Below are 20778 nucleotides of genomic sequence, written 5' to 3'. Positions count from 1 at the left end.
CCATTTAAATTATTATGAAGAATCAGTTACCCTTAGTAATTCAGCAAGGCAATGGGACAAAGGTCAAAAGGATGGGGTAAAGAAAAGGGTTTACTCCTGTCTCCCCACCTTTCCTCCTCCTTGGTCATAATCAATCCAATCAGTACTAAACATCCCTTTTACACCTGAGTTAGTGAATTTCTTAAGGCCAAGGTCTACATGTAATCATTTTTTCATCCCCAGTACCCAGGGTCTTTATTAAAAGGCAAATGAGAATCCAAGATCTCTATTCAATAAAAATGAAAAGTACAAATGAGACAATACTTGCCTTTATGGGACTATGTGATAGGAAAGACAATCATAAACATATAACTTCAATGCATTATGGTACAAGCTTTAACATATGATATAATGGAGACATAAAAGGAGAAAATGCTCAGTTCAACTCAGGGATTCACGTAAAGGTTTATGGGGAACAGCGGCATTCTGAAGGATGCATACGAATTTTCCAGGTCAATAAATGAAGGAAGGGCATATTAAGTAGGACAAAGATACAGAGAAATAAAATAGCATGGTAAATAAAATGTACATATAAGTCAACTAGAAATCTTATTAAAATGCAAACTGATTCAGTAAGTCTAGGATAGGGCCTGAGATTCTGTATTTACACAAGCTCCCAGGTGGTGCCAATGCTGCTTGTCCACAGATCACAGTTTAAGTAGCAAGGAGTTAGAGCATCTATTAACAGCTCTGTATACCTGGAACATACGGTGGGAAAAAGGTAACATCAGAATTTGAAGATTAACCAAAAGATGGTAAACTGTTTGACTACTAGAAATACCTCAGCTTAACAGAACCCATTCTGCCTTAATAAGCAATAACATAGTTCTCAGGAATTTTAAAAATTAGATTCACATCATGAAACTATCATAACTAATGAAGGAATGAGAAATACAAAGGAAGTCTGAAGTAAGACGATAGAGGGAAAGTATTAAACAGAACACAGATTCTCCAAAAACAAAAGGAAAACAATGAGTGTATCTAATTTTTTTATGTTATAGTAACTCTAAAGTTATACACAAATCAAATTGATACATTTTTACTTACAAAATCATCTTCACCTTCAGCTAAACCATAATTAGGCAACATAGCTCCCTCCATTGTGGTACTTTTGAATACTCCTTTAATTTTGCTGCCTATTCTGCTGATTCCAAATGATTCTCCCCTTTTCTGTGTGTTCCTGAATATTAAAAAAAATGTATCAAGTACATAGCAAATCATCACAACAGTCTAGTTTATTGTAAACCATTATTTAAAAAAAAGAAAAATAGTTTTAAAAATGTAAACTAAAGGTATAGCTAACATAAGTTCTGGAGTTTTCATCCATGGATTAAGTATCAACATCTCAGAAGCCAAAAATGACACAGTATTTAAAGTTTAAATTTGTTAGATGAATAAATGTGACAATAATTTATAAACACTCAAAATTTACCTATATTAACTTCAAAATATTAACGGGATTAAAATTTTTAAAAGATGAGAGCCCCCTAGTGGAATATTGTTCTTATTGCGATATTTTGAAATAGAAAAATGCCTAAGATCTGTTCAAAACCAAAAACATCCCTTTAGAGTAACTGTACTAAAATAATGCAACAGGAAAAAAAAAACATTAAGATATTACTTTCTCAGTGCTTCATTTTCAAAGGAACTTTTAAAAAAAACTGTCTATGACAAACGTTAAAGCAAAATTCAACTTTATATAATCATACAAATACTCAAAGAAGGCATGAGGTACAAAATGGATCTTAAATTATTTAACTTCAAAGTAAGAAAAAGAATAGTGCCAAAGAGAAAGGTTAGCAATGAGAATAGGGATAAAAGCAAATGTAGCCCTAGGAAGCAGTCTGCTCTGCCATAAATATTAAATGTTAGTTTTGCAATTTTTTTAAGCTGAATTTCTGAAAGCAGAAATAGTTGGAAAGCAACAAAATAAATAAGCTAAAAGCAGCAAAAATGTCTGTTAGCCTACTGCCCAATGTTTCAGCAATTAAAACCATAATTTTTATCCAATTTAAAAGTCATGCTCAAGGCTGGGTACAGTGGCTCACACCTGTAACCCCAGCACTTTGGGAGTCCAAGGCAGGCAGACTTCCTGAGGTCAGGAGTTCGAGACCAGCCTGGCCAACATGGCGAAACCCTGTCTCTACTAAAAACACAAAAATTAGCCGGGCGTGGTGGTGGGCACCTGTCATCCCAGCTACCAGGAAGGCTGATACAGGAGAATCACTGGGACCTGGGAGGCAGAGGTTATAGTAGCTGAGAATGCACCACTGCACTCCAGTTTTAAATCCTCAAGTGTATAGCTATTACTCCTATGAGGAAATTTTAAATTATCTACTGAAATAATACAATTAAAGAAAGCAAATTAATGATGTTTTAAACATACCAATATGCAGTAATGTGTAGTTTACACATGCCCAAGAAGTAAATCAAACTTCTGAAAAAACACTAATAATAAGCAGTAAGCAGTAAAAGGGGTACTTAAACTAGATTATTCTATTTTTTAAAACATACAATTAGGTTTTTTTAAATCCAGAATTGTAGACACAATTGTCCTTGATTTTAAAAAATGCTTCCCAAAACACAAAAATGTTAACAAAATATTTTTAAAATCTCTAGAATCTAGATAATTTATTCTAGTCTCTACAACATGGAAATTATAAAACAATGGGAGTTGTTGAAATATGAAATTTTAAAACTCTCACTTGTGATTATGCCCAGAAATACAAAAACATCATTATACTTCTTACTAAAAAAAAAGTCATTTAAACATAAATAATTCTAAAACTAATTTAGTAAAATCAACAAGAAAAACAAAATTGAGTCAGCCTTAAAAAACAAGATACTGGCAAATTAAATAATGAAAATATCTTTAAAGTATCAGGACATTTTTATTTTATAATGACATATCATGCTATATCAAAAAGGAAATATCTAGAATCAAAGTAGGTATTCATTTTAAAAGATTACCCTGAATAACTAGGATATAATGGCAGTTAATACCACAGTGTTTCATTTTTTTCTTTTTTATTTGTATTAGGTTGTTCACAATGTACTTTCTAAAAACATTTAATAATGAAAAGAATCACATGCTCAAGACTTACCGAAAATCATCCAAACTTAGGCTACCTCTGCAATAACAGATATGTGAAATTATATAAAAAGAGGAGAGAAAGAAAGCCCAGATATTATATAAACTTCAATTTAGAACACAAAACAAAATTTAAAAGCTTCAGAAGTTACACAGGTGTATAACATTCATCTTTGCAAAGGGAAGAAATCCTCATGAATACGGTGATAAAGGTAAGAGAAATAAATGCGCATAGTTGTCTTTTGTGTTTGGAAATTTATATACTAAAAACCGTTCTTAAAAATTAAATATGTTATAATCTTGGGTGACATGGAAAAAAATTAGACATGTCAGGAAAAAACTTTTTTCTGGATTATTAAAAAATGTTCTTAGAAATTAAATATCCAGAAATAATTCTACGTTTTCTTTGTCCTTAGGCATACCATTTCTTTCACACAGTGGAAAGTATAAAGAGACTGAGTCACCAAATACCTGACACACACACAAAAAAATTCATATTTTCCAGCATGAAATTTGTGTCCATATTAGATATAATCACTTATGCTTCTTCACATTTTAGCTTGAGTAAAAAAATATGTTTCACCACATGTTCTCACCCATAAGTGAGTGTTGAACAATGAGAACACATGGACACAGGGAACGGAACATCACACAGTGGGGTCTGTTAGGGGATGCGGGGCTAGGGAAGGGATAGCAGGGAGTGGAGAGATTCAGGAGAGATATCATTAGGAGAAATGCCTAATGTAGAAGACAGGGGGATGGAGGCAGCAAACCACCATGGCATGTGTATATCTATGTAACAGTCCTGCAAGATCTGCACATATACCCAAGAACTTCAAGAAAAACAAACAAATAAATAAATAAATATGTTTTAAGCTAAGAACCACAGTTAACAAACGATCTCTAAATATTAAAATATAAAAGTTGTACTTTGAGTGTACAATGAAACAGAGAATGTAATAAACATGCATTAGAATTTTACTTTGAAAATATAAAATGTAGATATAAAGTATATGAATAAATACTTAATATATTTTAAGACATTTAATAGCAAATTAACAAAATTATTCTAAATTTCCAATGAAATAATGTTAAGAAACTCTTTTAACGTATTAGACATAGGTAAACAAATCATTAAGTATCACAAAAGCAAGACTGATAGTTACTATTAGAGTCAGATTACCATAAAGAAAAACACACCTTAAAAAGTCATAATCAGTATCCAGAATGGAAAAAACCCATATAACCTGTCTTTTTAATATATTTTAAATGCAACAAAATTAGTGCCTTAACATGCTGAAAATAATCAACTGTTCTCAAAGCAGCAAAGAAAGATTTTCATCTCCCAAGTTATGACCCTGATTTAGATTTAGCTATCAAGCTAGTTTTTTTGTTTGTTTGTTTTCTTTGTTTTTTTTTTTTTTTTTTAATTGAGGCAGTGTCTTAATGCCCACGCTGGAGTACAGTGGTGCAGTCTCGGCTCACTGTAATCTCTGCCTCCTTGGGTTCATGTGAGTCACCTGCCTCAGCCTCCCATGTAGCTGGGATTACACATGTCTTCTACCACACTCAACTAATTTTTGTATTTTTAGTAGAGGCGGGGTTTCGCCATGTTGGCCAGGCTGGTCTTGAACTCCTGAACTCAAGTGATCCACCTGCCGAAGCCTCCCAAAGTGCTGGGATTACAGGCATGAGCCACCATGCCCGGCCAGCTACCAAGCAGGCTTTTAAGATCACAGAACCAATTCCCCTTAAATGGTCCTAGAAAAAGGCATTTCATTAGCTCTGTATCCTGGTATGAGTCTCCAAACATCGAAGGATAAATTCTACCTGCTTCTGAACTATGTCAGCAAATTTGATGAAACTCCTTGGGAAAGTATTCAAATGCAAGAAGAGGCATGTGGCCTGAGCAAACAATGCTATTTTAAATAGCATAAATATGATTTTTGTTAAATATAGTCTATATTTTATGGTTATAACACATAAATTTTTAGGAAAAAGCAAAAAAGAGGTATTTTTACAGATAACCCTAAAGGTATTTTCTACCTTTCAGAAAAGTTATTACATGTATACTACACATTTAATGCCTCTACTGAGGCATTAAATCAGAATTAATATTCAATGGTCAAAAAAAAAAAAAAACATTTATTCTTGTAACGCTTATGTCAAGAAATACAATATATTCTCCTCATGGTAAAGTTTTCACATTTTTCTTTGTAGTAACTATCTAAAACACTGTCCCATTTCTTGACTTATCTACTATTCTCTTTGTAGTATAATATATCCAGTTTATTTGTATGTTTATTAGATACTTGCTCAAATTGGAAGGTGTTGAGATGTCTGTCAATTTTGTACACATAAGGTAAGTGAAATGAAATGATTCATTTACCTTATATATAGTAAATTAAATGAGTTTCTTAACATTCTTTTGTTTTTTTTTTGAGACAGAGTCACCCAGACTGGAGGGCAGTGGTGCAATCTCAGTTCACTGCAACCTCCGCCTCCCAGGCTCAAACAATTTTTCTGCTTCGGCCAGGCTGGTCTCAAACTCCTGACCTCAAGTGATCCACCCACCTCAGCCTCACAAAGTGCTGGTATTACAGGTATGAGACACTGTGCCTGGCCATTAACATTTTTTCATTGGAAATTTAGAAAAGCTTTGTTGATTTGCTATTAAGTGACTTAAAATATGTATTTATTCATATATTTTATGTGTACACTTCATCATTGGAAGGTGTGTCAATTTTGTACATGTAACCTTGCAAAGACCATTCAGAACATTATCCAGTTTATAAATGGATAAAGCTTTTTTCTTCTATTACCTTTCTTTAGATCATTTAACTATACACTTAAGATTTCCAGAGAGCCAAAAAAAGGTATGAAAGAAACATCCCTCCACTTTTGTACCCTGTAAGCACTCTAACAAGAAGTTTCCTCTAAAACAAAAACTGTCTAAATTCTGAGTTATCTGTGGATGCCACTTATGCATGCTCTAGTCTCCAATAAGGCAGGTATACAAAAACTAATATATATTAATCATGAGATTAACAAGGCCACATTATATATCTTGTTAAATTTTTCTAAAAGAATTTTAGGCATTTTCAGATCACTATATATAACACAGTTCCACAATTCACTAGTAAAATCCCTTTTCTACTCATATAACAATGGAACCACATACTCATTCAGAAAAATAGCTAATAAAGACAATGATGCTATCATAGAATGATTAGCATCAGCAAGTTCTAAAACAAAGCATACAACCTACCTGTTGAATTTTGAATTGCGTGTTGGTGATTCTGCACCTCTTAAAAGTTGTCTAAAATACTTTAAAATAATAAATAATAATTATCATTTATTATAATTAACATTAAAACATGCTACCTTAGCTTACTACTTTCCAGTTTTGGAAAAAAAGCTATCTCAATCAAGGGAATACAGACATGGTTAAATAGGGTAAGGATGAAAATACTGCAAATGCAGATGACAGCCACAGTTTTGTAAATAATGTGTATACAATGAGATTTCTGCATCACTGCAATACTACAAAGCCACTCAGGCATATAGCAAATCAGGCAGACCTATTTGATCCTAATCTATCTATTCACATAAATACAAACAGATTTTGGTATTGATAATTGTTTCTACAATTATTTTTTAATCTTCACTTAATTACATAGTAGAAAAGAATATCCACTTTCTTAATCTTGGTTTTTTTGTTTTGTTTTGTTTTTTACTGAGACTGAGTCTTGCTCTCTTGCCCAGGCTCAAATGCAGTGGTATGCTCTCAGCTCACTGCAACTTCACCCTTTTGGATTCAGGCTATTCTTCTGCCTCAACCTCTTGAGTAACTGAGATTGCAGGCACGTGCCACCATACCCAGCTAATTTTTTGTATTTTTAGTAGAGACAGGGTTTCACCATGTTGGCCAGGTTGGTCTTGAATGCCTGAACTCAAGTGATTCACCTGTTTCAGCCTTCCAAAGTGCTGGGATTAGGCCGGGCGCAGTGGCTCATACCTGTAATCCCAGCACTTTGGGAGGCCGAGGTAGGCAGATCACGAGGTCAAGAGATTGAGACCAAAGTGCTGGGATTATAGGCATGATCCACCACGCTCAGAAATCTTGTTTTATTTTTCTATTTTATTTTGTTATTTGAATCACTCATCTAATGATATCAGAGCTACTAATAAATTCTATATAAAAATCCTCAAATAAGGCCAGGCGTGCTGGCTCAGTGAGCCTGTAATTCCAGCACTTTGGGAGGTAGAGGCTGGCAGATCACAAGGTCAGGAGTTTGAGACCAGCCTGGCCAATATGGTGAAACCTCATCTCTACTAAAAATACAAAAATTAGCTGTGCATGGTTGCATATACCTGTAGTCCCAACTACTCAAGAGGCTGTGGCAGGAGAATCACTTGAACTCAGGAGGCAGAGGTTGCAGTGAGCTGAGATCATGCCATTGCACTCCAGCCTGGGCCACAGAGTGAGACTCCATCCCCACACCCCCACCCCCCAAAAAAACATTCTCAAACAAGGTGAATAGTTTGACTTACCTCATCACTATGGCAGAACATAGGGGTAAATACATTCTCCAAGAGGGAAAGAACATGTTCATATGCTTCAAAAAGACATCTCATAGTTTGAAGTTTCACAACATCTATGTATGGCCCTTCAGCAACTATTAAAAAAATTCTATTTTAGAAATTATTTATAAATAGCATAAATGTATGTTAATTTAAAAGTCACTATAGTGAAGAGCATACAGTTCTAAAACTGTGTTTTACTGAAACTCCACTGTAAGAAATATACTAGAATGAGAAATTACATCAAACAAGGTCTAGTTCTGACAAACATGTGAAGTATGAATACGTTTTTTTCTTCAACGCTTTCATCTCATTAATAAAAGAGAATAATAGCTGCCCATGTACTGCACATAACCACTGCAATAATAAACAGAATAAATGGGAAAACTCTGAAAACTGTTGAAGTGCTAAGTAATTCATTCTCATCATCTTTGACTTACTTCTTTGAATCTCTTCTACAATGAAGGGATCAAATCTAATTTTGTCAATACTTTCATCCAAACAGTATGTTTTATAAATCTTCTGCAATTCTTCATGAAGAGACAGCATTTCATCATTTGATAATTCTGGTCGTAAAATTCTATCATTAAATTCCTCTAACAAATGAGGAAAAGAATAAGAAAAAATAATTTTAATATAAAACTGTTCATGAAAACCTCACAGTCCCATTCTAATTGCAGCCAATACTAAAAGCAGCAATTAGAAGCAATCTAATTCATCTAAGTTTTTAAAAAATTTTTGAGAGTAAAATAACTACTCAATAAGAGAAATGCAATCAACCAATTTTTATAGATTAATAGAAAATATGTAAATACATAAAAAGCAATACAAATCTGCAAAAATTCAGAACACTAAACACACTTCTAATAGTTTCCTTAAAGAACAATAATTTATGATACCAAAAGTCTTTTATTATTTCAAAATCTGTTATACTAAATAAAAATAAAAATGATGACTTTAGTTCCAATCAATGTTTGTAAACAATATTTTTCTCCACCATGAACGCTGCAAACTAGTGGCAGAAGTGACAGCTTGAACAAATGAATGTTTATTCAAAAATAAAAGATGGTAGTATTAGGATAGCCAAAATACCAATTGTTTTTGCTTTTTATTCCAAGCTGTTATAATAAGGAGTTTACTTTTTACTTCTTAATCATTCAAACTGAAACATAAAGTGGAAAAAAGGGATTAAAAAAAAACTGAAACACAGCATATAAGCATATAACATTTGTGAGGCAATAGAATACAACTGTCATTCCTGTATGACTTAATATGCATATAACTGGAGTTGTAAAAGAAGAGAAAATGGGGCAGAATATTTGAAAAGAGAGCCAGGAATTTTCAAAATTGATTAAAGATCAGGTGTGGTGTCTTATGCCTATAATTCCAGCACTTTGGGAGGCTGAGGCCAGAGGATCGCCTGAGCCCAGATGTTCAAGACCAGCCTGGGCAACACAGAGACCATGTCTCTACAAAGAAATTAGCCAGGCATGATGGTGTTCACCTGTAGTCCCAACTACTTTCAAGGCTGAGGCAAGAGGATTATTTGAGCTCAGGAAGTTGAGGTTGTATTTTATGAGCCATGATCATGCCATCTTTTCAAACAGACAAAAGCTAAGAAAATTTATCTCCAGCGTATTTGTACTATAATAACTATGAAAAAGATTTCTTTCAGCAGAAAGAAACAGTATTAGAAACCTGGTTCTACAAATATAAATTAAGAATACTGGGACAGTAAATACGCCAATAATTATAAGGACCTTTAAAAATGAATGTGTGTGTGCATTCCACACGTGTGTAGATTTCTGATGACTATTTAATGAAGAAACAATGTACTGTGGGTTTACAGCCCATGCAGAATTAAAATAAATAACAAAAGGAGCACAATAGGCAGGACGGGATGATCTGAGGTACACTGAGGTTCTTACATTGCTCCTGAAGCAGTAAAATATTTTTAAATTGATTCTATGATAAATGAAAGAAACATATTATAATCTCTAATCAATGATTTTAAAAAAAGCCAGAACAGGCTTGAAAAGTCAATAGGAGAGATAAAACAAAATACTAAAAAAATTTCAAGAAAGTCAACAAAGGAGGAAAAAAAAAAGCAAAGAATATACAGGACAAATATAAAACAAACACCAAGATGGAAACCCTAACAATAAACATATAATAAATATATCAAGTGTAAATGTACTATAGATACCAATTAAAAAGCAAAGATGAGTTAGTTTTTTTTTTTTTTTAAAGCAAGAGCAGCTACATGCTGCTTACTAGAAATACATTAAACATTTCAATCAGATAGAAAAAGATATACAAATGCACACCTAAGTATAAAGAAAGATGATGTAGCCATATTAACATCAGACAAAGTAGACTTCAAGACTGAAAATTAACAGATACAGGAGAGAAGCATTTTACAATGATAAAAGGATAAAGTTATTACGAAGAAACAACAATCTTAAATGTGTGTGCACCTAGTAATAAAGTTTAAAAGATGTATGTATTCATACAATGGAATATCACTCAGCAAAGAATAAACTACATATTTATTCATCTATTTTTGAGAGAGAGTCTCACTCTGTCACCCCTGGATGGATGCAGTAGCATGGTCTCAGCTCACTGCAACCTCCACCTCCCAAGCTCAAGCGAGTCTCTTGCCTCAGCCTCCCAAGTACCTGGAATTATAGGCATGAGCCAACACGCCCCACTAATTTTTGTATTTCTGTCGAGACAGGTGATCACCATTTTGCCCACGCTGGTCTGGAACTCCTGACCTCAAGTGATCCACCTACCTCAGCCTCCTGAAGTGCTGGGATCACAGGAATGAGCCATCATGCCTGGCCCAAATTACTTATTTAGACAAAAACATACATGAACCTTAAAAAGCATTATCCTGAATGAAGGAAGCCAGGGACAAAGGAGTATATGTTATGTGATTCCCTTTATATTAAAAAAAAAATTATACAGGCAAAACTAATCTGTGGTGAGAGAAATGAGACCAGTGATTGCTTTGGCAGGAGTAGGTGGAAAGGGTGGATCTCTTGGGAAGGAGCCTAAGGTAACTTTCTGGGCTGACAGAAATAAATGTTCTGCATCTTGATAAAGATGCAGGTTACATGGATGTACACATGTGTAAAACTGATCAAGCTATACATTTAAATTCTACGAGTTTCACTATATAAATTATAACTCAGTTTTTTTTAAAGTTATATTTTAAAAAGAAATTAAATAAACTTTTCATAGTTTATAAAGTTTTTTGTAAATCCAATAATCTATAATGCTAGAGGGCTTATAATCAAAAGCAGACATTTTTATACTTGATATTTTAATCAAAAGAAAAACTGTGAACAAGTGACATTGATAAGGGCTACAGTTTGGGTCTTTCATATATGTTCAATAAATACATGTATATGTGTGTGTGTGTATATATATATACACATATGTATATATTTTATATGGAGTTTCGCTCTTGTCGCCCAGGCTGGAGTGCAATGGCTCAATCTTGGCTCTCTGCAAACTCTGCCTCCCAGGTTCAAGTGATTCTCCTGCCTCAGTCTGCCAAGTAGCTAGGATTGCAGGCACCCGCCACCACACCCAGCTAATTCTTGTATTTTCAGTAGAGACAAGGTTTCACCACATTGGCCAGGCTGGTCTCGAACTTCCGACCTCAGGTGATCCACCCCCTTTGGCCTCCCAAAGAGCTGGGATTACAGGCGTGAGTCACTGCACCTGGCCTTATATTGTATTTTCAGTAGTTTTTTCTTTTTCTGCTACTAGGATTTGAATGAAGTTAATGACAGATTATTTCCCAATATGGAAAGGAGTGAGCACTTGAGAGAAACTCACAGACGCTCTTAGAAAATCTGGTATATGAAATTTAGTACATTGATAGATGGGTACCACAACATCAGATAGGATTTAAAATATTCAAGTACATTAAAAGGTTTAAAAATGACTTTCGTAAAATACACAGGTAAGCCTCACCCACAGTCAAACAAAACTGCAACACGTGCACCGCTCCTTCTTGTTTCAGAAAGTTCATAAAACGAAATAAAAGATCTTGTTGCTCTCTGATTTGCTTCAATTCTAACTTCAACACCTTAACATAAGGGAAAGAATAAGTTTAAGCTATATAAATGAGTTCTAAAATTGTTTATATCAAAAAAATGTTACTGCTGAAAATGCTTACAGACGGCTTTTTATTTCTAGGTTCTGCAAATTTCTGCAAGAATGGAACCAAAGGAGAAGCCGGTTCAGTTGCTTTTTCAGGCTTTGAAAGAAAGAAAATTATTAACTCAGTAAAATTCCCACCTGATTTGACATACACAATCAAAATTCAATGCAATCTGAAGTGTTTTCTAACATATTCAATACTCACTGGACTGTCATCTATGAAGATGATAAGCAAATGATTCACAGTATCCTAGTGGAAAATAATAAATGTAAATCAAAATAATTCCATTACTGCATTCTTCCCAAAATTCTCCTAACTTGTATCATATTATGAAAGTTTCTGGAAAAATGAAGAAACAAATGGAGCAGTGGCAAAAAATCTGCACATATGTATTACAGCAGGATTTTTTTTTTTTTACATCTACAAAAGAGGTTCTTAACGTTTGTGAAAATCAGCAAATAAAAGCTATTCTGATTTTGGCATTTAAAATATTTCTAAATCATTCTTGTTTCTTCAGAATCTTATTGGATCAAAGGTAAAAGCATCTGAAGTATCCATCAATGGATGAACATCCAAAGTGTCTATCAATGGATGAAAATAAAACATGTTATACACATACAACAGAATACTACTCAGCCTTGAAAAGGAAGGAAATTCTGACACATGCTACAACATGGATGAATCTTGAAGACATTATGCTAAGTGAAATAAGCCAGTCATTAAAAGACTAACATTGTATGATTCCATTTATATGTGGTACCCAGAGTAGGCAAATTCATGGAGACAGAAAGCAGAATGGTGGTTACCAGGAGGGCAGGAGGGAGGAAGGAATGAGGAGTTATTGCTAACAGGTGTAGAGTTTCAGTTTCATAAGAAAAAGAGTTCTGGAGACGGAGAGTGGGGATGGTTGCACAACAATATGAATGTTTCAGTATCATTGACTACACGCTTAAAAATCTTTAAGATGGTAAATTTTATATTAAGTATATTTTGTAACAATTAAAAAAATGTTTAAGTCTTACTGGATCAGCTAGGAAATCCAAAGAAGGAAGGAACACAGAGCCAGACAGGATCTCTCTTATAAGTAAGGTCAGAGATCTGAAAAAATAAATAATAATAATTGTTTACATTTAGTAATTTATAAAGTTCTTAACTTTCAACTGCATATGAATTACCTAAGATTCTGCATTTCTAACAAACTGTCAACCAACATTCATGCCACTGGTCTGCAGACCACATGTTGAATAGCAGAGAGTTAGATTTCTTACTTGGCTAAAAGAGAATATTATTTAAGAGGAAAAAAGTACTCCCTTAACAGGAGGAACTTGGGGGACATTAGAAAATACTTTCTGTCGGCCAGGCACAGTGGCTCACACCTGTAATCCCAACAATTTGGGAGGCTGAGGTGGGCGGATCACGAGGTCAGGAGTTCTAGACCAGCCTGGCCAACATGGTAAAACCCCATCTCTACTAAAAACACAAAAATTAGCTGGGTGTGGTGGCACACGCCTGTAATCCCAGCTACTGGGGAGTCTGAGGCAGGAGAATTGGTTGAACCTGGGAGGCAGAGGTTGCAGTGAGCCAAGATCACATCACTGCACTCCAGCCTGGGCCACAGAGCAAGATTCTATCTCAAAAAACTTTAAAAAATTTTTAAAAATCAAGAAAATACTTTCTAAGAATACTTAAATGTTTAATATATATTTAAATTAATGCTTAAGATAATTATAGTAATTACCTTATAATCCTATTTGTTATTATTATAAACTAGTGTAGCATAAAAATCATGTACTTTAATATATTAAAATATTTTTAAGAAAATGAAAATGTGAAAACAAAAAGTAATATTTAAAGCACATCATGCCAGGCGCGGTGGCTCACGCCTGTAATCCCAGCACTTTGGGAGGCCGAGGCGGGTGGATCACGAGGTCAAGAGATCGAGACCATCCTGGTCAACATGGTGAAACCCCGTCTCTACTAAAAATACAAAACATTAGCTGGGCATGGTGGCACATGCCTGTAATCCCAGCTACTCGGGAGGCTGAGGCAGGAGAATTGCCTGAACCCAGGAGGCGGAGGTTGCGGTGAGCCGAGATAGCTCCATTACACTCCAGCCTAGGTAACGAGAGCGAAACTCTGTCTCAAAAAAAAAAAAAAAAAAAAAAGCACATCACTTTAAATATTTTAGTGATAAAATAATTAAAATATATTGATATAATATTTTAGTGATAAATAAATATTTTAGTGATATGTAAAGTACATCACTTTACATATCACTAAAAATAAGCCATGGTTGCCAGGTGCAGTGACTCAGGCTTGTAATCCCAGCACTTTGGAAGGCCAAGGTGGGCAGATCACGAGGTCAGGAGTTCAAGACCAGCCTGGATAACATGGAGAAGCCCCATTTCTACTAAAAATACAAAAATTAACTGGGCATGGTAGTGCTTGCCTATAGTCCCAGCTACTCAGGAGGCTGAGGCAGAAGAATCACTTGAACTCGAACCCAGGAGGTGGAGGTTGCAGTGAGCTGAGATAGTGCCACTGCAGTCCAGCCTGGGCAACAGAGTGAGACTCTGTTTCCTCTAAGGGCTATTGGGGTAAGAGTAACAAGGTAACTTATGGAATAATCTAAACATGGTCCAGCCAGAAAAAGGGAGAAAAGACTAGATGACTTCCAATTCTTCTTCCCAGCTGGATACCTTGAAATATAAACTTATCTATATAGTTTGTTCAAGTGTGTCTGCCTATTATCACGTGCATATCTTTAAAGGTGAACACATGAAATATAATGTATATTTTAAAATATAAAACAAAAATATTTTCCTCATATTCATCTTTTATGTCCAAGATCAGTTTGTTTGTTTGTTTGTTTGTTTTCTTGAGACAGAGTTTCACTCTTGTTGCCCAGTGCAATGGTATGATCCTGGCTCACTTTAACCTCCGCCTCCCAGGTTCAAGTGATTCTCCTGCCACAGCCTCCCAAGTAGCTGGAATTACAGGCAAGCGCCACCATGCCCGGCTAATTTTGTATTTTTAGCAGAGACAGGGTTTCTCCATGTTAGTAAAGCTGGTCTCGAACTCCCAACTGCAGGTGATACACCTGCCTTGGCCTCCCAAAGTGCTGGAATTATAGGCATGAGCCACTAAGCTGGGCCATATGTCCAAGATCAGTTTTTTCTTGTTTTTTTTTTTGAGTCGGAGTTTCACTCTTGTTACCCAGGCTGGAGTGCAATGGCGCAATCTCGGCTCACCGCAACCTCCGCCTCCTGGGTTCAGGCAATTCTCCTGCCTCAGCCTCCTGAGTAGCTGGGATTACAGGCACACACCACCATGCCCAGCTAATTTTTTTGTATTTTTAGTAGAGACGGGGTTTCACGATTTTGACCAGGATGGTCTCGATCTCTTGACCTCGTGATCCACCCGCCTCGGCCTCCCAAAGTGCTGGGATTACAGGCATGAGCCACCGCGCCCGGCCCCAAGATCAGTTTTAAAGAAAAATTCTAAGTAACACAATACACCACAAATGGCACTTAAATTGGCATTTTAAGACCATAATAAATTACAAATTATACATTAATAATGTAATAAATTTTTTCCAAATGAAAAGCTATTCATAGGCTAACCTCAAGTTTTAGTATACTTCTATAATAAAAAATAGCAATATACACATGGCATGATATGCAAATACTGTTATATTGTCCAGTCTTTTTATACCTGCAATCTGTTGCTTTAGGAGGCAAAATATAAGGAAAAAGCAGTTCCGTAAGTTTCCTTAAATAGTGTAATTCATCTCTTCGACTTCTCAAAGCCACATGAAGCTCTGGACCATATTCTTCTAAAGCAGCTTGTTGTAAAAACTCTGTATTTTTTACTATAAATAGAGATTAAGGATAAATATTGAAACAAGTTAAGTGACATTAAATACTTTTGGTCATTTCCACTAACAAATAGAAGAGCATGGGCTGGACACCTTGGCTCACGCCTGTAATCCCAGCACTTTGGGAGGCCAAGGTAGGCAAATCACATGAGGCCAAGAGTTCCAGACCAGTCTGGCCAACATGGCGAAATCCCATCTCTACAAAAAATACAAAAATTAGCCAGGTGTGGGGGCACATGATTGTAGTCTCAGCTACTCAGGAGGCTGAGGCAGAAGATTTGCTTGAACCTGGGAGGCAGAGGTTGCAGTGAATGGATTTTTTTTTTTTTTTTAAAAGCATGTAACTGAGTCATTCCTTTCCTAGCCTCTTTTCAATGTGCATTCTTTTGAGAAGCCTGCTTACTTTGAAATAAATTGATAAATGGACCATTTGTAAACAGGAATTTAAACTCATATCTCTACAAGTTATAAAATAATACCAAATGATTAAGTGGAAAAAATTGGAGAAAACAACTTTTACAACTTCTAGCACACATAAGGCTTTTGTTATCAAATGCTGTATCTTCTTTATCCTCTCCAAAAGCAAAACCTATCCTACACAAAATTATTACTTTTCGAGACAAGGTCTCGCTCCATCACCCAGGCTGGAGTGCTGTGGTGCAATCTCAGCTCACTGCAGCCTCCACCTCCTTGGCTCAAGTGATCTTCCCACCTGAACCTTCAGAGTAGGTGGGCCCAGCTAATTTTTGTATTTTTATGTAGAGATGGGGTTTTGTCATGTTGCCAGGCTGGTCTCAAACTTCTGAACTGAAGCAATCTGTTCACCTTAGCCTCTCAAAGTGCCGGGACTATAGGCCTCAAAATTCTTTTTTTTTTTTTTTTTTTTTTTAATAGACGGAGTTTTGCTCTTGTCCCCCAGGCTGGAGTGCAATGGCATGATCTCAGTTCACTGCAACCTCCACCTTCCAGGTCCAAACAATTCTCCTGCCTCAGCCTCCCGAGTAGCTAGGATTACAGGCATCTGCCACTACCTCCAGCTAATTTTTATATTTTTTGTAGAGAGGGGTTTCACCACGTTGGCCAGGCTAGTCTGGAACTCCTGACCTCAGGTGATCCACCTGCCTTGGCCTCCCAAAGTGCTCGGATTCCAGGCATGAGGCACTGCGCCCAGCCTCAAAATTCTTTAACTGCATCTGCTTCACATCTATGTAACCTTTTAAAGCACTTACAGTATCAAAATATGCCCTCGGCCATCAGACAAAACAGACTTCCTCTAGCTGAGAAACTCAAATTTAAAATACAACCAGGCTGTAGCTGGTAAGGAAGCACTTAACATACTCTGTGTTCTCAGAAAGAAGCCGTGAAACTTTTTCCATAGGACCTCCCTTTCAACAATCAAGCAAAACCAGTTCCTGCTGTTAGACGCCAAGATAAACCCCAGCCCCTAGAAGCTATTTCAAAGAAACATCTGGCAGATTTCTGGTTTTGGGCCTGGAAACCAAACAATCAGAGGCTCACATGAACCAGCCAATCTAAGCTCACCTGTCCCAGCCAATCAGGATTCAGCTGTATCAACCAATCAGAATTCAGTTGCACTAACCAATCAGACTTCAATCCTTCATCTGCATAAACAAGCCCGACTGGGAACCTGGGGAGGAACTTTTGCTATAAAACCAGGAACTCTCTCTTTGTTCTCTGAAATGCACCTTTGTTTCACACTGAAGACTATGTTTCCCTGGTTTGCAAAGTGTCCCTGAAACAAAGTGTCTTTACTCTCAAATTCCTTTTCAGAGAACTTGTGTTCACAATAGAATCTGGCTTCACTGGTTAAGTTGTGGATCTTCAGCCCAGAGCACAGGACATCGGAAATATAAAACTGTTTAAAGTAGAAGCCCAAGAAAGGATAGATTTCTTTTTTTTTTTTTTTTTTTTTTGAGACGGAGTTTCGCTCTTGTTACCCAGGCTGGAGTGCAATGGCGCGATCTCGGCACACCGCAACCTCTGCCTCCTGGGTTCAGGCAATTCTCCTGCCTCAGCCTCCTGAGTAGCTGGGATTACAGGCACGCGCCACCATGCCCAGCTAATTTTTTGTAGTTTTAGTAGAGATGGGGTTTCACCGTGTTGACCAGGATGGCCTCGATCTCTTGACCTCGTGATCCAGCCGCCTCGGCCTCCCAAAGTGCTGGGATTACAGGCTTGAGCCACCGCGCCCGGCTAGGGATAGATTTCTTAATAAACATTAACTGATAATAAAAGTTATGCTAACAAATTTCTTTTTTAGGCCTGGCGTTAACTAATATTTTCAAATTTAAAATTAATAGTATTGTCTCCTTTTTACAGACCTGAAAAGACTAAGTAGAAAGGCAAGGGATGCTTTTCCCTTTCTGCACTCTGCGCAGAGTTTTTTTACATCATGGAGTTTGTGTTGGGAATCAATCTTAACCCTAAATCAATGGCATTTATTTTAGAACTATTTCCTTCTATTTTTATTGAAATAGAATGCAAGCATATTCATAGACACAAAAAGGCATTATATGCATTCCAACAGTGTGAGTACTGAGATGGAGCAGTACCTCCTCTTACGAACCTGCCAGGACCCCCAGCAGGAAAATAAAGGAAAACTTTTGAGTCCCTTCAAGGGAAATTGCAGGCACCTAGCTAGCCCTACAACCAGCTATTAGGAGAGTGACTGTGTGGCTCACACCTGTAATCCCAGCACTTTGGGAGGCTGAGGTGGGGTGGATCGCCTGAGGTTGAGAGTTCAAGACCAGCCTGACCAACATGGAGAAACCCTGTCTCTACTGAAATACAAAATTAGCCTGGCGCGGTGGCGTATGCCTGTAATCACAGCTACTTGGGAGGCTGAGGTAGGAGAATCGCTTGAAACCGGGAGGCGGAGGTTGCAGTGAGCTGAGATTGCGCCACAGCACTCCAACCTGGGCAACAAGAGCAAGACTCTGTCTCAAAACCAACAACAACAAAACAGCATTTGTTGAGCACCTTGTATATTCATGCACTGTGCCAGAACTGAACATGTGACTGCTTGGTTTCACAATGCAGCTCTTCTTGATTTAATTGCTTTAATTTTCCAGGGAAAAGAAAAAAAAGGGGGGAGGCAAATAAACTGATAATTACATTTAACTTCAAATCTACCTATAGCATAATTTCCCAAAATGTTTTCTGATTAAAATAATTGATACTATGTGGGAGGGATAAATGGTTCCATGCTCAAATGAATTTGGAACATGCTAGATTGAAATTAACGCTATTTAACTGCTGCAAAACTACCCAGAGCTTTTCGTGTGCTCCTACCTATGGGAATTTTTACAAGGGGAATACAATAGTAATTAACAAAAGATAGGACCATAAAACCTCTTCTGGTCATATGGTCTTGTATGTAGAGTGGTATTCTGCAGGACGTACTTCAGAAACCATTGACAAAAAAGAATACCAAATGCAAATACAAGGAAAATCTCAGTTTCACGAAGAACTTAGTGCATAGAAGTAGTTATGTTAGAAAGAAACATTTTAGAGCTTGATCTTAGAGCATGAAAAGTTTCAAATGAGGATTCCACTCACTCAATCAAAAAAGATCCTGCAGGATGTGATAAAAAGTAAAGGAGGAAAGGGAGGAAGAAAGGAAGGAAAAACATTTAATGAACATTTGCTGTGTGCAAATCATGACCATAAAAAGGACAGAACACACATAAGAACCAGCAAATAGGTCGTCCTGGCTAAAAGCATAATACATAGTGAAAGAAGACTAGATCTAATATCTGACTAGATAGAAAAGGAGTTAAATACACAATTTAGATGTTACGATAGTTATTAAATGTTTTTTTAGTAGAAAGACAACATGAGACTTGTCATATCACGAAAGTAAACTAGAGCAATATATAGGATGGGCTAGAAGAGGTCAAAACCATTGAAATTAAGGATGAAGGGAGAAGAGAAATGAAAGATACCAGAGAGAAACAGATTATCATTCAAAAAACAATGAGAGTGTAAGCAGTAAAGTTAACTTTTATTTTAATTTTTAAAGATTCTCGAGTTTTCACACATTATTGGCAAACTACTGAAAGAGATTTCAGTTTAAAAGAATACTCTAACAGCAACTGTGAATATATAAGTTAATGAATTGGTACTCATAATTAGATATTTCAGGTAAAAAATGGTGTATAAAAACAAAATCACTCGAACTGTAGTAGAAAACTGTATTACCTTTCTGTCTGGCTTTAACTATCACTTCTATATGCTTCATTGCTGCTTTTAATAGTTTCTTGGTTATAATGGATGGAATATCTACCTAGAAAAATTCAACATTAAAACTTGTAAAATAATTATCACCAAGTTACAATGGCAGGTACACTACAATTATGATATTGCAATATATCTTAAAAATTAAGTATTATTCAGAATCTTTCAAAAATAACACTTTATATTGCATCATACTAAAACTGCAACATTACTTTTTTTTAACATCAGAACAGTAAATTAATCTTAATATGCATACCCTAAATACTAAATCTGTCCCACAAAATAATTATCTTTATTCCTAGCTTGTTTCTTTATGTGTTCTTTGTATTAAATGCACTCAAGGAAAACTCCAGTAATTTATTAACCCTTTGATGCTGAAATTTGTGATTAGTAAGAAATTACTTGAAAATAAACTTCTTCATTAAGCTTACAAGATCAATCCTGCTTTGTTTTTTTGAGTTTCTGTTGTTTTTTTGGGACAGGGTCTCACTCCGGCTACCCAGGCTGGGGTGCAGCGGCACCATCTCAGCTCACTGCAGTCTCAGTCTGCCAGGCTCAATTAAATTGAGAAAAGGAGGATTCTCCCAACTCAGCCTCCCAAATAGCTGGGAACACAGGAGAATGCCCCCACACCCAGATAATTTTTTGTACTTTTTAGTAGAGACAGGGATTCACCATGTTGCCCAGGGTGGTCTCTGATACCTGGACTCAAGTACTCTACCTCAGTCTCCCAACAGCCTCCCAAGGTGCTGG

At 36.2% G+C, this 20778-nt stretch overlaps 1 protein-coding gene across 14 annotated transcripts in view; it reads right to left on the bottom strand.

Annotated features, from left to right (window-relative positions):
• Positions 1–20778, bottom strand: part of SNX14 (sorting nexin 14) — a 103019-nt gene that overhangs the window by 42520 nt on the left and 39721 nt on the right. For 8 of the 14 annotated variants that reach the window (XM_032275327.1, XM_032275320.1, XM_032275325.1 and 5 more), the window contains 11 exons: positions 19990–20074; positions 15606–15762; positions 12914–12989; positions 12096–12140; positions 11907–11987; positions 11702–11816; positions 8155–8310; positions 7685–7809; positions 6399–6457; positions 3144–3170; positions 1087–1219 (listed from right to left, as the gene is read on the bottom strand). In XM_032275327.1, coding sequence (XP_032131218.1) covers positions 1087–1219; positions 3144–3170; positions 6399–6457; positions 7685–7809; positions 8155–8310; positions 11702–11816; positions 11907–11987; positions 12096–12140; positions 12914–12989; positions 15606–15762; positions 19990–20074 — 1059 coding nt within the window. The remainder of the gene's footprint in view (positions 1–1086; positions 1220–3143; positions 3171–6398; positions 6458–7684; positions 7810–8154; positions 8311–11701; positions 11817–11906; positions 11988–12095; positions 12141–12913; positions 12990–15605; positions 15763–19989; positions 20075–20778) is intronic. The other 6 variants (XM_032275332.1, XM_032275333.1, XM_032275321.1 and 3 more) reach the window with 4 other exon arrangements.

The sequence above is a fragment of the Sapajus apella genome, unplaced genomic scaffold, assembly GCF_009761245.1.
Source record: "Sapajus apella isolate SASKATOON/1434 unplaced genomic scaffold, GSC_monkey_1.0 scaffold6, whole genome shotgun sequence".
NCBI classification, from domain to species: domain Eukaryota; kingdom Metazoa; phylum Chordata; class Mammalia; order Primates; family Cebidae; genus Sapajus; species Sapajus apella.
This window is presented reverse-complemented; position numbering and strand designations above follow the sequence as displayed.